Below are 13,929 nucleotides of genomic sequence, written 5' to 3' on the forward strand. Positions count from 1 at the left end.
GAGCTAAGATACGAGAACCAGATGTTCAAAGAATGAGAGTGCTCATTAGCTCTTAGTGCATCAAGAGAACACAAAGGCCAGCTGTATAGCCGTAACTCCTCCTTTCTTCCTCCTGTTTATTCTCATTTTGTTTATGCTATTCCCTGAAATATGTCATCCTACTTTCTCTAAAATAGTATTTTCTTTCTTAACTTGATTTGGTGCATGTCACTGAAATGGTGAGTAGTAGTCACAGCACTAATAAGGGCATGGCTTTGTATCTTAAGTTGAAAGACTTCCCCTAAAATGTCGTTATTTCATTATTATTTTAGGCAAAAAATTGAGCGATGCACTCTAATTGGTACAAACCGTGAAGTAATTGTTAGTACTGCTCTGCATCCATTTGCAATGACATTGTTTGATCAGCACATATATTGGACAGATTGGAACACACGAAGCATTTACCGAGCTAATAAATATGATGGTTCAGATCAAATTGTAATGATAACGAATCTTCCACAAAGACCAATGGATATTCACGTCTGGGCGAAAAGTAAACAGCAGCAGTGTACCAACCCTTGTAACCAGTTCAATGGTGGTTGCAGTCACATTTGTGCACCAGGTAAGCAACTATGCTTAATGACTGTAAGCTGTTAGCGTTGCCTATGTTAGAAATCATAATATAAGAAATTTACGTCATATGGAGACGTCTGAAATACTCCTTACTATTAATTTAATAATTATTTTGTTTATATAATGCAATCAAGGTGATTGCCATTCAGGGTCATGGTACTTTGCCAACACACTTGACGATCTCTGTTGAGAATCTTCAGAAACAAAAGTCATGTGTTTCTCTGATATAAAAACAAAACATTTTTTTTCTAAGATTTTAACTTCTGTTTCCTCTGAGGCAGGATGTGAGATGAGATCAGCAGCATATCTTAATAATGTAGGTATTTATAATATTAACTGATATATACTTTTAACATACAAGTTTCTTAACAATATACATTGATACAACATATACTGAATAGATACTTCTTATCACATTTTGAAGGATAGGGCCTCAGTTGGTGTAGCTCTGATATCTGAAAGCATCAGAGACCATTTTGCAGCCACCAATAAATTATTTGGACAGTAAGATGTTATATTGTGGTTTTCCAAGTTCTGATCTCAGTTTCTGTAGGGAACTCTAACTCTCTTGAGTTTCAGTGGGTTTGCATATGCTTAACTGGGATAAGAATCTGGCTAAATGGCCACGTTTTTATTTAAGCAGGTAGTTATAAGGATTTCATTGCATTTCATTTTCATCGCATTTAGGGCTGTGAACAGTTTTAACAAAACCCTTTCTAAAACATTGATATTAATTGTCAAATATGAATGTAGGTCCAGCTGGTGCAGAATGTCAGTGCCCATCTGAAGGTCGCTGGTATTTAGCCAATAATAACAAGCACTGCATTGTGGATAATGGTACCAGGTGTGATACTGGTTTCTTCACCTGCCTGAATGGACACTGCATCTCAGAGCGATGGAAATGTGACAACGACAATGACTGTGGTGATGGCAGTGATGAGTTGGAGAGTGTGTGTGGTAAGCATTTAAAATAACTGCATGTTAGTGTGATGCATCCTCTGTCCTGACTGTGCGATGTTTTCTATTGCCTGTATGGCTTTTTGACTGTAGGTCTTGTAGCTGTAGTTTTGAAATCATCTGTTGCTTGCTTGCTTATAGACATCGTTATGCATCTTTAGATCTGAATTCTATAGCAAATTAGTTGACATTCGGAAGTGCTATAGTATTTATATCATGTATGCCAAATTTCTCCTTTGTTTAATTCAAATATATATTTTACTTTTCATGCAGTACGTTTTGCAGCTGTCTTTGCCCTGGCAGGTAAAACCATTGTGTTTTGATTTGCTACTTTGTCAGAAAACTTAGTTTGTTTTATCCATGTATTTTATTCTTTGTTAATTTTTTTAAATGATTTTTTATCTGTTCAGCTTTCCATACTTGTCAGCCAACAGCTTTTACCTGCGGTAATGGGCGATGTGTGCCCTATCATTACCGCTGTGATCATTACAATGACTGTGGAGACAATAGCGATGAGGTTGGCTGCTTATTCCGGACTTGTGACTCCCACACAGAATTTACTTGCAATAATGGAAGATGTATATCTCTTCAGTACGTCTGCAATGGAGTAAACAACTGTTACGATAATGGCACATCAGATGAGAGAAATTGCCGTAAGTTCCTCCAAATTACTGAGTGCATATTTGAGGCTGATTCTTTAGACCAAAGAGGAGGCAAATCTCTTCGAGTCTGAAGAATTATGACAAAGGCAGAAAAAAAGAATAAAAGGTTTTTTATTTACATTACATATTCTGGTTTGTGTTAATTTGAAGCAAACTGATCCTTGAAAGATGTTCTTGAGTACCCTGAGATCTTTCTTAATAACTATTGCTTTAATCTGCCTTGACCCAGCAAATTCTATTAGAGTGCTTAATGTTAGCTATTGTGAGTAATCCCATTGACTTGAAAAAGATTATTTGAGATAAATTGGATGTAGAACCTATATTTATGCAAAATTAGTGTGGAATTTGACAGCGGATTTTTGCTGTATGCTTTGCAGCACACTATGTTATGTACACTGGATTTAATTATTAGGAATATATATGAGACCCTTATACAAGCATGATTTATACTTGTTCTGTTTAAAATTATATTCCTTATACTTTTCAAAATGTATGTTTTTTTCCATAAAATACAAATTGTGATCAGCTCATTATTATGAGTATTAATGCAGTTAATCAAACTAGTCATTTTTTTGCAGGAAGATTGTTAGATTATTTTAGACAAGTACTTTAATTTAAAAATAGAAGAAGATTGTTTTAACACTGTTTTCTTGAGATATATTATTTGTGACTTAATTCTTTTTAGTTCTAAGTGAAATGCGAACGTTTGAAATTCCCACTCTGTCAGTCATTTAGTTGGTGTGGTGATTCACACAGTACCAGCTGGTTGCAAATGCAACATTACATTGTGAATGCTTGTCAGTTTACATTCCCTCACCTCTGAGTATTAGTGTGTATTCCTTTGATCGTGTTTTTGACAACACTTCTCCCAGTAAAAGCAGTGGCCTCGTTGTTTCCATATAGAACGAGAGGTATGACTGCAATTTAGCATTTGGGCAGAAAAGAGAAGAAAATGGTTTGTGTTATTTACACATACCTGCTTGCCTTTTCCAGGGAAAGCTGTTTTTATCCTCTATTGAAGAGGAAAATGGCAGTGTACTTTGCTTTTGAGTTGGTATTGTTTTGAGTGAGTAGAGTACATCTGCAACTGTCTCAGCTCTGGGAATTTTTAAAACTACTTCAGCCTCTTTGAAGCCTTTTGGCCACTTCTGGGTGAAAGTGATAATGAATCATTGACAATCTTTTGTCTGAAAAATATCTGACAAAATGTGCTCTGTATTGGTCAGAGTCCCAGATCAGTCTTTTAAACAGTATTACGTATGTATGTTTTAATGAAATGTTTTTGCCCTCTTTTTAAAGCGGAGCGCACTTGTCAGTCTGGTTTTACCAAATGTCAAAGCACAAACATCTGCATTCCTCGAACGTATTTATGTGATGGTGACAATGATTGTGGAGATATGAGTGACGAAAGCCCTACTCATTGTGGTAAGTTGATAAGGCTTTTAACCTCCTTGCACTTCATTAATTTATTCCAGTGCTCCTTAACTTTTGTCATAACTGCAACTATTCTCAAAATCTGCTCTTTTGTAGTATTGAAGAGATAAAAGATATGTTGTATTATTTGCTCTTGTTCATCTAACTTGCTTAATTTTTTTTTAGACTTTGCACAGTGTTTAGGCAGTTTTTGAGGGATCATATCTTTTGCCTACTCTGCTTTGTGTTATTTATTTATTTATTTATTTTTGCAAGGTAACTTGTCACTTCAGTATTACAGTGAATTGACTTTTTGACTTTTTTTCCAGGAATTTATTATTAGAATATTTTCCTTCTAATCAAATGAAATGATACGTACTCTTAAATGTTATTTCTTTTAGCTATTTCATGCAGTTTTTTATGCCTTAACAAAGGATTCACAGTTAATTGTTGACTCCAACTTTTGTACAAAAATGTGTAGTTTTTAGTCAACATCAATTACAGAACAGCATATTTTTGCATTAGATAATAGGTAGCACTTTTCTCATTTAAAATGTTCTGGATCTGTTTCTAAAATACAGTGGATATTTTCAGACAATGACTTCTTTTAATATTGTTTGAGTGGATTATGTTTGCTGTTCCTAGTTTGGCTAAAGTTACAAGCCTCAAATTACCCATACTGCAGTTTTTCTACTCAAAAGATATCCCCTTTTATGCATGGACGTCTACCTGTCAAGAAAAAAAAAAGTCTGCAAGTGTATAAATGTAATAACCCATGCATGTACTTTTCATGAGAAGTTTACTCCTTCCCTTCTAGTGTTTTATGTCCCATCCCTCTGAATTTTAAAACTGAGAAGAGGTGAAGGGCAAAAAAGAGGAAGAGCTAGGGAGAATAGAAGATAAATGAAGCCTTAAGACATTAATGAACAATATGCAACTTGCCTTTGATTTCTGTCATTAAGGCACGTAAAGGACCTTGTTAAAAGGCCATACTGGGTCCATTTTGGTATCTTGAAGTCTTCAGAGGTTACAGAATAGTAATAGTAGCAGTAACTACTGAAGAAATTAGCAGTCTACCACGTCATCTCCTACCACTTTCTTTAGGCACTGAAGAAATCAGTACATTGGTCTGTGCTCATTTTCTTGTGCACAAAACACAACAAGTATAAATATAAAACATATCTACAATTGTTGCATGCAGTACTACTTCCAGAACAAATTCTGTTTATTAGCTGATATGTGTATGTCAGAAGAGAATGAAATCCATGTTTTATGTATGACGCTCAAACTAGTTTATACAAAGAGCTCTTTGCAGACAGGCTACTAAAAGTCATCTTTCCAGCATATTTTTTTTCTGTTTTGCTGTCTAATGTTTTTGCATAACACAGACTCAAAAGCAACTTAAAATGAGTTGAAAAGGTAACAGGAAGAAAGAAGTCATTTTTTTTTCTTTCAGTCTCAATGACTTGCACAAACAATGAGTTTCGTTGTACATCGGGACGCTGTATTCCTGCTCATTGGTACTGTGATCAAGGAATAGACTGTGCTGATGGCTCTGATGAACCTGCCTCTTGTGGTAAGTGTACATTCAGAAGATACATACAAAAGACGAGATGGTTTATGGAAAACCTGTAGTTCCTCTTAGAGCTAACTGATTGAATCCAGACTAGATCACAAATAAATAAATATCTTTTGAGGGTTATTTGCTGACTCTAATGTGAGTCTAATGTGAGTATCTAGAGTCGCTAAACATACTTCAAGCCGTGTGTGGAATATGAAGACTTTTAATAGCCAAAATTTATTCTTCTTTATTTATAAGCTCCTCTAAGACTCTGGAGGTGGTGAATCAAGAGATGAGAGTTAGCAAGTATTTTGTCGTGTCACTGTTTTGAATGTAAAACCAGATATCATGTTGTACAGGAAGTACGTACTCAGTATTTCATTTGGGGAAAAAAGGAATGTGCGATACGGAGGAACATTTTTTACTAGTATGCATAAGAATATTGTAGAAGTGCAATAGGCAAATCCTCTACACATTGTAGAAACTGTTGGTAGTAAGCATGGGGAGGGGGAAGGAAGATTAAAAGAAGTAATCTCTAGGGAGGAAAAAAAGAGGGACTGAGTGAAGTATCTGAGAACTAACATGACAGCACAGTCATTACTGTCACTGTAAAAGGTGACATAACACAGTGTCTCTACGATTTAAGTAGGCCTGGTAGCTCACTTTGCACTTTTCTAGAGCTGCACCTCTAGTTTAAGAAAATGTCTTGCATCTTATGCCGACTTCAGATCCTCATTACATAAATAATGTAAAAGAAAACAGGGTCATTGTGTGCTGACTGCTGTATTCATGTTGTATTTGATGCTGCTTTCACTTTTAAGTCTTCAGCTCTCAGGTTTCTAAAGCAGGGTGCTTTTCAGGTATAAAAAGATCAGCAGGCTGATAATCCAAACAGCACAGTATTTGTAGAGATTGCCAATATAGTTGACCAGAGGGGGACTTTGTGTTCTTAACAGTGCATCTCTTCTACTTAAGCTTTTTACTTAACCTTTTGAATTTCATGTTCATAGGATTTTCCCGAAAGCACCTCTTTCTGTAGATTATTGTTGCAGTGCAAGTTAGCTTAACAAGCAAAGTGATTCTGTTCATTTTTTAAGAGCCTCATGTGCGGACTTGTTCAAGCGACCAGTTCAGATGTGATGATGGCAGATGTATCCCAGCAACATGGATCTGCGATGGTGATAATGACTGTGGGGATATGAGTGATGAGGATCAAAGACATAGTTGTGGTAGGTGTCTAGTATTACTTTATTCAACAGACATTTTCCATTATAGAAAGCAAAAGACACACACTAAAAAAAACAAAATGAAACAAGAAAAACACCCTACCATTTTTTCTATGTATAAAAGATGCACTTTAAGCATGAGGTACATTCTTCCTGTACCTTCGTTTTCATTATGTTAAATTAAAATCGATCGTTTATTGGTTTAAAAAAGAAAGAAAAATGTTCAAATTCTGTGAGTACTCTTCTTTGAATTGTCGAGTTTCAAGTGAGATAATGTTTGTGTGATTTGGGCAGCAACTTCAGCAGAGACACTCCTGAATCATCACGTGCTAAATCTTTGAATATTAATATCCACATAATTTTGGCATAATTTATTTACAAATAAATGAGCAAAATAACCCTTGGCTGTTTAGAGGATGAAAAAAGAGACAAAATCAAGCAAACCTAGTCCCGCTCCTTGAATCCATTAACAACAGCTGGATACACTTGTAGTTCTTGCACTATTTAATTTCAGTGGTTCTCCATCTGTGTGATCCTTGGAGTACTGAATACTTTGAAGAAAGCAGGAGCTAGACAGCCTAAGCCTAAAATGTGCTCAGCGGCCAGAAAATCTGGCCAGACATGCGGAAAACACATACGTAGTATCCAGCAAGATTTGGAGATCTGCAAGTGCCAGTATTGGGTAGGCAGTTCCAAAGTGTTTTGGCTCTTAGCCTCAATGAAGAGCAGTGTCCAGTTGAGAACTGATCAGAATAAGTTTGAGTTTCGTATATGGAAGTTCTGTGATACCTATTTCTGCACGTGGAGAAGAGCGTGGCCCTGTTGTGGGTTAAGTTTTGTTATCCAGGCTGTGTGTTGGGAGGGATGTTTTACATATGCAGAGCAACTTGCTGACCTGGTGAACATGCTCTCTATTAGCAAACCGCAGCTGCACGGCTGCAGAGTTCACATGTACCAACAATCGCCCGCCGCTCCGGAGGTGCATTCCTCGGGCGTGGATCTGTGATGGCGACGCTGACTGCAGTGATGCACTTGATGAACACCAGAACTGCACACGAAGATCTTGCACAGAAAATGAGTTTACTTGTAATAATGGCTTATGCATCCGAAGTGCTTACAGGTTTGTAACTTCCATTTATCTACCATGCATTCACGCATTAATTTTTACTCAAAAATGATTGGGAGTCCTTGATGTTAATATTCCCTGTTCTCATCATTGGTATTTAATTTTTTTTTCTGTACCTAATAGCCTCTCATGAGGTGATTCTGTTCACTTCGTAGTGGATACAGAGAATACAAGCTGGACTCACTAGATCAGTCTCTATGTAACATGTCCCTGTTTTCTAAAGGTCTTTTCCATTGGAGCCCTCCTTATGTGACCTCCTTTAGAAATCAAGAGAGTGCATCTAGCACTGGAGGTGGTGGCTGCCTTCTTGTATTTGAAAAAAGTGTTCATTGTTCTTCAGATGTGACAGGCGGAATGACTGTGGTGACGCCAGTGATGAAAGGAGTTGCATCTATGAACCATGTCAGCAGCACCAGTTTACTTGTCAAAATGGACGCTGCATTGCCAAGGCCTACCTCTGTGATGGAGATAATGATTGTGGTGACGAGTCTGATGAGCTGGAACACCTCTGTAGTACACCAGAAGCAACGTGCTCTCCCCATCATTTTAAATGTGACAATGGAAACTGCATTGAGATGGCTAAAGTCTGTAATCGGTTGGATGATTGCTTAGATAATAGTGATGAAAAAGGATGTGGTATGTTTAGGTTTATTTGGACTATCTTAATCTATTTAATGCATTGGCAGATTCATCAGAAAAAACGATCTTCAAATAATTTCATAATTGCAGTCATATCTATTATGTGGTGGTGGAGAAATGGGTACATTTAGTCTTTTTTCTTAATTAAATCACATCAATTATATACTGTTTTGAGCCAAGCCATGGAAGTTAGCTAATTATATAAACTGTAAATATAATTTATAAATTGTTTCATTATTGCCCTTAAATTTCCAAAATCCACCATTGGTTTATGTACCTTTTGTGCTCGGTGAGTTTGGCAACAGATTTCAAAAGAGCTGTAAGAGTTTTTATTGTATTGAGGCACTTCTCCTTATTACTGCCAGCCCAGATTTGTATTCAGTATTTTCAGGGGAAGGCAGGGAGAGACAGATTGAAACAATACATTATAAAATCACTGCAGTATATTCTCTGTAAGTCAGCTGCTTGAGCAGAGCTTCCTTTCCTTCCCTAGGTATAAATGAATGCAGTGACCCTTCAATCAGTGGATGTGATCATGACTGCACAGACACCCAAACAAGTTTCTACTGTTCTTGTCATCCTGGATACAAACTAATGTCAGATAAACGAACTTGTGATGATATTGATGAGTGCAATGAAACTCCATCAGTATGTAGCCAGATTTGTGAGAACACAGCTGGCTCCTACATCTGTAAGTGTGCCCCAGGCTATATCCGGGAGCCTGACGGAAAAAGTTGCCGACAAAATAGTAATATCTCCCCATACCTTATTTTTAGCAACCGTTACTATCTGAGAAATCTCACAGCAGATGGCCAGTCTTACTCTCTCATTTTGCAAGGACTAAGAAATGTGGTGGCACTGGACTTTGACAGGGTGGAAAAAAGGTTGTACTGGATTGATGTGGGGAGGAAGGTCATTGAACGAATGTTCCTAAATGGAACAAATAAGGAGGCTGTGATAAGTGATGATGTGCCGAATGGGGAAGGTATCGCTGTTGACTGGGTTGGCAGGTAAGAAAACACATTTTCTGTCTTTCTGAACTACTAAGGAAATATGAGGGAGTTTGCCTTAAGTTTCTTCTCCTACTTTATACAAAACAAAGAGCACTGAATTAATTTGGATTACAGATGCAGTATTATAGAGCTGCTCTGGAAAGTTTATGGGCTTATAGTACTTTGCATGGTGCTTTTGTTTAGTTGATTCTCAGATAATTTTACCAAGGTTATATCAGAGTTGATCTATCATCAATAATACAGTAATGCATGTGGCTCATGTGAGAAGCACGTTAGGAAACTATCAATGAACAGATGAGCTGAGCAGGCAGCTGGGAAATTACATATTCCTGAGAGTGGGGATTCTGAGCTTAGGCTAGTAGTTGCTATTATTTGCAGTTGCTAGTAAAGGAATAAAGGTCAGAATTGAAGCTTCACTCTTAGTATACACAATATGCAATAAGCAATTACTAGATTCCAGTTAAGAAGTAATAATAAACATTAATTAATTTAAGCTCCTATACTGAAATGAGGAGTGTGGTTTTGTGCTCTTGAGAAATACATTGTTTTCTGATGCTAAACATTGACATAATTTGCTAAAGGCAGACATATATGGAAAAATTGGAAAGCATGTTGCATTGTGGTAATATTTTAATTGCCTGACAAGTATCATAAAGTAGCTTGATTTATTGCCACAGAAACTGTTGTTATTTGATGCCCTTTCTGACAGTGTTCTTGACTGTATTTCATCAGCTTTTGCTTTCTTTTTTTTTTACTGCATTACTCTCAATATGAAAAGTTCAAAGCCCTTCAGAATAATGAGTCATAATTGGAACTTATGAGGGTGTAACTTTATTGATATATTCACAAGTCAGTTTTTTCACCACTTTGTCTGTGAAGCTAATGATAATTATGTTACCATCACTCCCAAATGCCAGTTGGTCTGCAGTTTCAGTAAAGGGTGATGGTTGGGAGATATCATGAGCTACAGGCTGGGGAAGATTATCTTCTCACTTCTCTTATCTCACGGGAGTACCGCAGTACTGATCAGAGTGGTGTAAGCAGAGACTTAGGCTGTTTCTGGAGTGACCTTGTGCACAGTGGAGCTAAAAAAGCATTGCAGGCAATTTCAAAGTAGTCTATCTTAATTCTAATTAATTCAATTAAATGCTTTATTTTGTTGCAGGGTTTCAAAAATCAATCAAAAATCAATCAGCTTGCATGTATTCTTTGATTACAGCTGTAGATAATTCCTAAGTAATGTAAAAGAAATGTTATAAAATTTGAGATGAGATTTAGATAAGGCTTTCTAACTGTAATAGCAAGCATTATTCAAAGGAGAACCTGCCGACTCCTTTACTTGTTTGATTGGAGCAGAGGTGACAGCCTGGAAGAGGTGAACACTTTACAGCTCCAGTTACAATCCATTATACTGCCTGTGTGCTTTCCTGCTTCTCTTTGTCTGTTGTTGGTAGGAGAGGAGGGAAAGAAAAGGTTGCTCAGTAATTTATAGGCAAATGGAATATTATTATTCAACTGGGCAACTACAAGTTTGAATTTGGCACTAATGTTGTGGACAAAAGTACAAAGGACTGAAAAGGGCAAACTGAAGCATGGTGTACAAGAGACGTTAGTACAGTATGTATATTCTTCCTTTATCATGGATATATTGCTTCTAGAAGGAAAAAAATGTGAAAATCAATGTGAAGTAAATAAAGAAAGTAAATTAACTCTAAAACTCTTCAGAAAATTGTACTGGGTGGATTCCTACAAAGATTGCCTATATGTCTCTGAACTTGATGGAAGATTCCAGAAAAAACTCGTGGATCAATGTGTGGATATCAACAACACTTACTGCTTTCAGCATCCTAGAGCAATTGTTGTTCATCCAAAATATGGGTATGATATTTCAAAAATGCTTTTCCTTTTGAATAGTTTTGCACTGTCTCTGAAAATCTGAAATAAATTTTGTTTGCGTGCACTTAGATTTGTGTGATATTAAATCTTAGCTGGAGCTTAGGAAAAACAACAGCTTGCCTTTTGTAGCTTTATATGCTGCGCAGGCTGATATTAAAAGTGAAATTTGGTTGCATGTGGAAAAGGGAAATTTTTAATGCAAAGCTAGGAAGATTAATCCTGTGTAGCTTGATGGTGTGGTTGCATTCTTTGAAGTTGACTGTGCTTGCATGCATCTACTTGTTTGCTGTGGTGATTAATGTAACAAGTAACTGCATTAACATTTTTCCTATCTTACTTGATATTTGGGTTAATTCTGTTGCAAGAAATGCTGTCTTTGAGGTCTAGCTTCTAATATTTACTTCAGTGTGTTTTAAATATAAACCTAATTAGTTGTTTTTATTCGAACAGACAGGTTTACTGGACAGACTGGGCAGATCGGGCCTATATTGGACGAGCAGGCATGGATGGCAAGGACAAGATGGTGATTATTTCTACAAAGTTAGAGTGGCCCAATGGACTTACCATAGATTACACCAACGACAAGCTCTACTGGGCAGATGCCCATCTGAACTACATTGAGTACGTACACAGAGAAGAATAAAGCAACTGAGTAACTTGCTCATACCAGTTTTCAGTCGTAGCCTTTGTAAATGCTATAAGCACCATGCTTCTATCCACTGATGCTATAGGAAATCAAATTAAGGAAGTCTGGAGCATTAGGTGATATGAATGACACAGTAGCCTAGTTCATATATTTGCATTCTAGGTCCTGCTAGAAATGTACCAAAAATTATTGAAAAACTCAGATAAAAAGAGTCACAGTCTATGCTGGAATATGCAGGCTACCTGTATGTATACCTTGTCTGAACCAAGGCAGAACTGAAAGTAAAATCACTACTTCTGATGCCCTTCTGTATATGTATTAGTTGAGCTGCGGTGTCTACACTAGTTAGGTGCTGGTAAAACAATACACACATCATTAGAGGATGTCTGAAAACTTAATCTGTAATGTTATCCTCTGCTTTTACAGACGTTTCCATAGGTACAGTATGAAATTTCCTGTTGGCACATAGCTTTTTCCCATTCATTAATAAAAATCTATTAATCACTGAATCACAGAATTGTAGGGGTTGGAAGGGACCTCCAGAGATCATATAGTCTAAGCCCCCTGTCAAACCATGCTACGTAGGCCTAGATTAGTCTAAATAGCTTAGTGCTAAAAAATTACCTCTTAAAGGTCCACTGAAATCCTTAAGTAGCACTCTGGTTCTTGTGATGGCATTGAAAGACTTCAAATCCTCGATATTCATGTTTATATATGCATTTAGGGTTATACTTTTATTCATATTTTTTCTTTACATTTAATTCATCTGGCAGCCTTTTTTATACTGGTGTTAAAAATGTCCTTTTAAAATACATGTTAATTACATTTATGTTTCTCTGTCTCTATTTGTCTTGTGTTTCAGGATTTAACTCTATATAGCAAGATCACAACAAAAATATAAAATCTTTTTAAGGATGCCTGATAAGAGATGGCTCTAAATCAGGAAGGCATATAAAATGTAGAGGCTTAAGAGGCCTGTTGAATTAACTGTTCAGTTATTAGAAGTCTGGATGATTTAGGCAAGCCAGTCTCTTATGTGACAGGAGTAATGTTTTGTAAAATGTTAAGTGTGCAAAATTTCATTGGATTAGCTGATATACTTATATGGGAAGATTTTACATGTCAGTGGATGTTCCCCTAATTCATTTATTTTCCTAGAATAAGTGTTGCATGGTCCTTGTCACCAATAAAGTTCTAACATTAACATATAAAGATGAAAAGATCTTATAGCATTTACGTGAATGGTTTGTGAATTTTTCTTTCTTTAGGTACTCTGACCTGGATGGACATCATCGTCATACTGTATATGATGGGACGTTGCCTCACCCATTTGCAGTAACGATTTTTGAAGACACAATATATTGGACTGATTGGAACACAAGAACTGTGGAAAAGGGGAATAAATACGATGGATCAGACAGGACTGTTCTTGTAAACACCACGCATAGGCCATTTGACATCCATGTTTACCATCCATACAGGCAGCCTTTTAGTAAGAAAACAGCATTATATTTGCATTTATAGGGCCAGCTTTTATATGGAGACTAATGTAAAAGTTCCTGAGTGGAACTTTTCTCTTTTGCTTTCTCTTTTGCTCAGGGAAATGAAATAAACAGAGCAAATGTAGTTCTCTGCTTTACACATACTAATGGACCTTGATTAGCTGCTGAAATACAATCAGACTGGAAATGCATTATTTTAAATTATTTTCTTAAAATTCATGACCAATAGTATGCATTTCATGTGTGTGAAATCATATAGGCACTCTCTGAATGCCTAATAATATAGGTTTTATTTTTAAACTCTTAAACTTTACGTTTAAGTTTTCAATGTAGGATGAAGAGTCTATTGAAGACTGACCATTATGTCCTGAGGTTTGCAATGTGTGGTAATATCTATTTTTCTTTTTTACCAGTTAATAATCCTTGTGGCACCAACAATGGTGGTTGTTCCCATCTGTGTCTGATAAAAGCTGGTGGACAGGGTTATTCCTGTGAATGTCCTGATAACTTCATGATAGTGCACTTTGGTAGTACAGCACACTGCCTTCCAATGTGCTCCAGCACACAGTTTCTCTGTGCAGACACTGAGAGGTAAGTCTGCTGTTCACCATCTTTTTTTTCTGATGCCTTTTAAAGACATTTTTCACAGTTCAGAGATGGGCATGAAAGTAATAAT

The 13,929-nt window shown here is 36.6% G+C and overlaps 1 protein-coding gene across 2 annotated transcripts in view; it reads left to right on the forward strand.

Annotated features, from left to right (window-relative positions):
• Window positions 1-13,929, forward strand: part of LRP2 (LDL receptor related protein 2) — a 108,286-nt gene that overhangs the window by 70,328 nt on the left and 24,029 nt on the right. For both annotated transcript variants that reach the window (XM_065751109.1, XM_065751110.1), the window contains 13 exons: window positions 312-601; window positions 1,366-1,569; window positions 1,980-2,222; window positions 3,531-3,656; window positions 5,101-5,220; window positions 6,303-6,434; window positions 7,350-7,551; window positions 7,898-8,193; window positions 8,690-9,206; window positions 10,935-11,087; window positions 11,556-11,726; window positions 13,020-13,243; window positions 13,667-13,844. In XM_065751109.1, the coding sequence (XP_065607181.1) occupies window positions 312-601; window positions 1,366-1,569; window positions 1,980-2,222; window positions 3,531-3,656; window positions 5,101-5,220; window positions 6,303-6,434; window positions 7,350-7,551; window positions 7,898-8,193; window positions 8,690-9,206; window positions 10,935-11,087; window positions 11,556-11,726; window positions 13,020-13,243; window positions 13,667-13,844 (2,856 nt within the window). The remainder of the gene's footprint in view (window positions 1-311; window positions 602-1,365; window positions 1,570-1,979; window positions 2,223-3,530; window positions 3,657-5,100; window positions 5,221-6,302; window positions 6,435-7,349; window positions 7,552-7,897; window positions 8,194-8,689; window positions 9,207-10,934; window positions 11,088-11,555; window positions 11,727-13,019; window positions 13,244-13,666; window positions 13,845-13,929) is intronic.

This window comes from Cyrtonyx montezumae, unplaced genomic scaffold, assembly GCF_038088225.1.
Source record: "Cyrtonyx montezumae isolate F1298 unplaced genomic scaffold, pur_monq_1.0 scaffold_7, whole genome shotgun sequence".
NCBI lineage: Eukaryota > Metazoa > Chordata > Aves > Galliformes > Odontophoridae > Cyrtonyx > Cyrtonyx montezumae.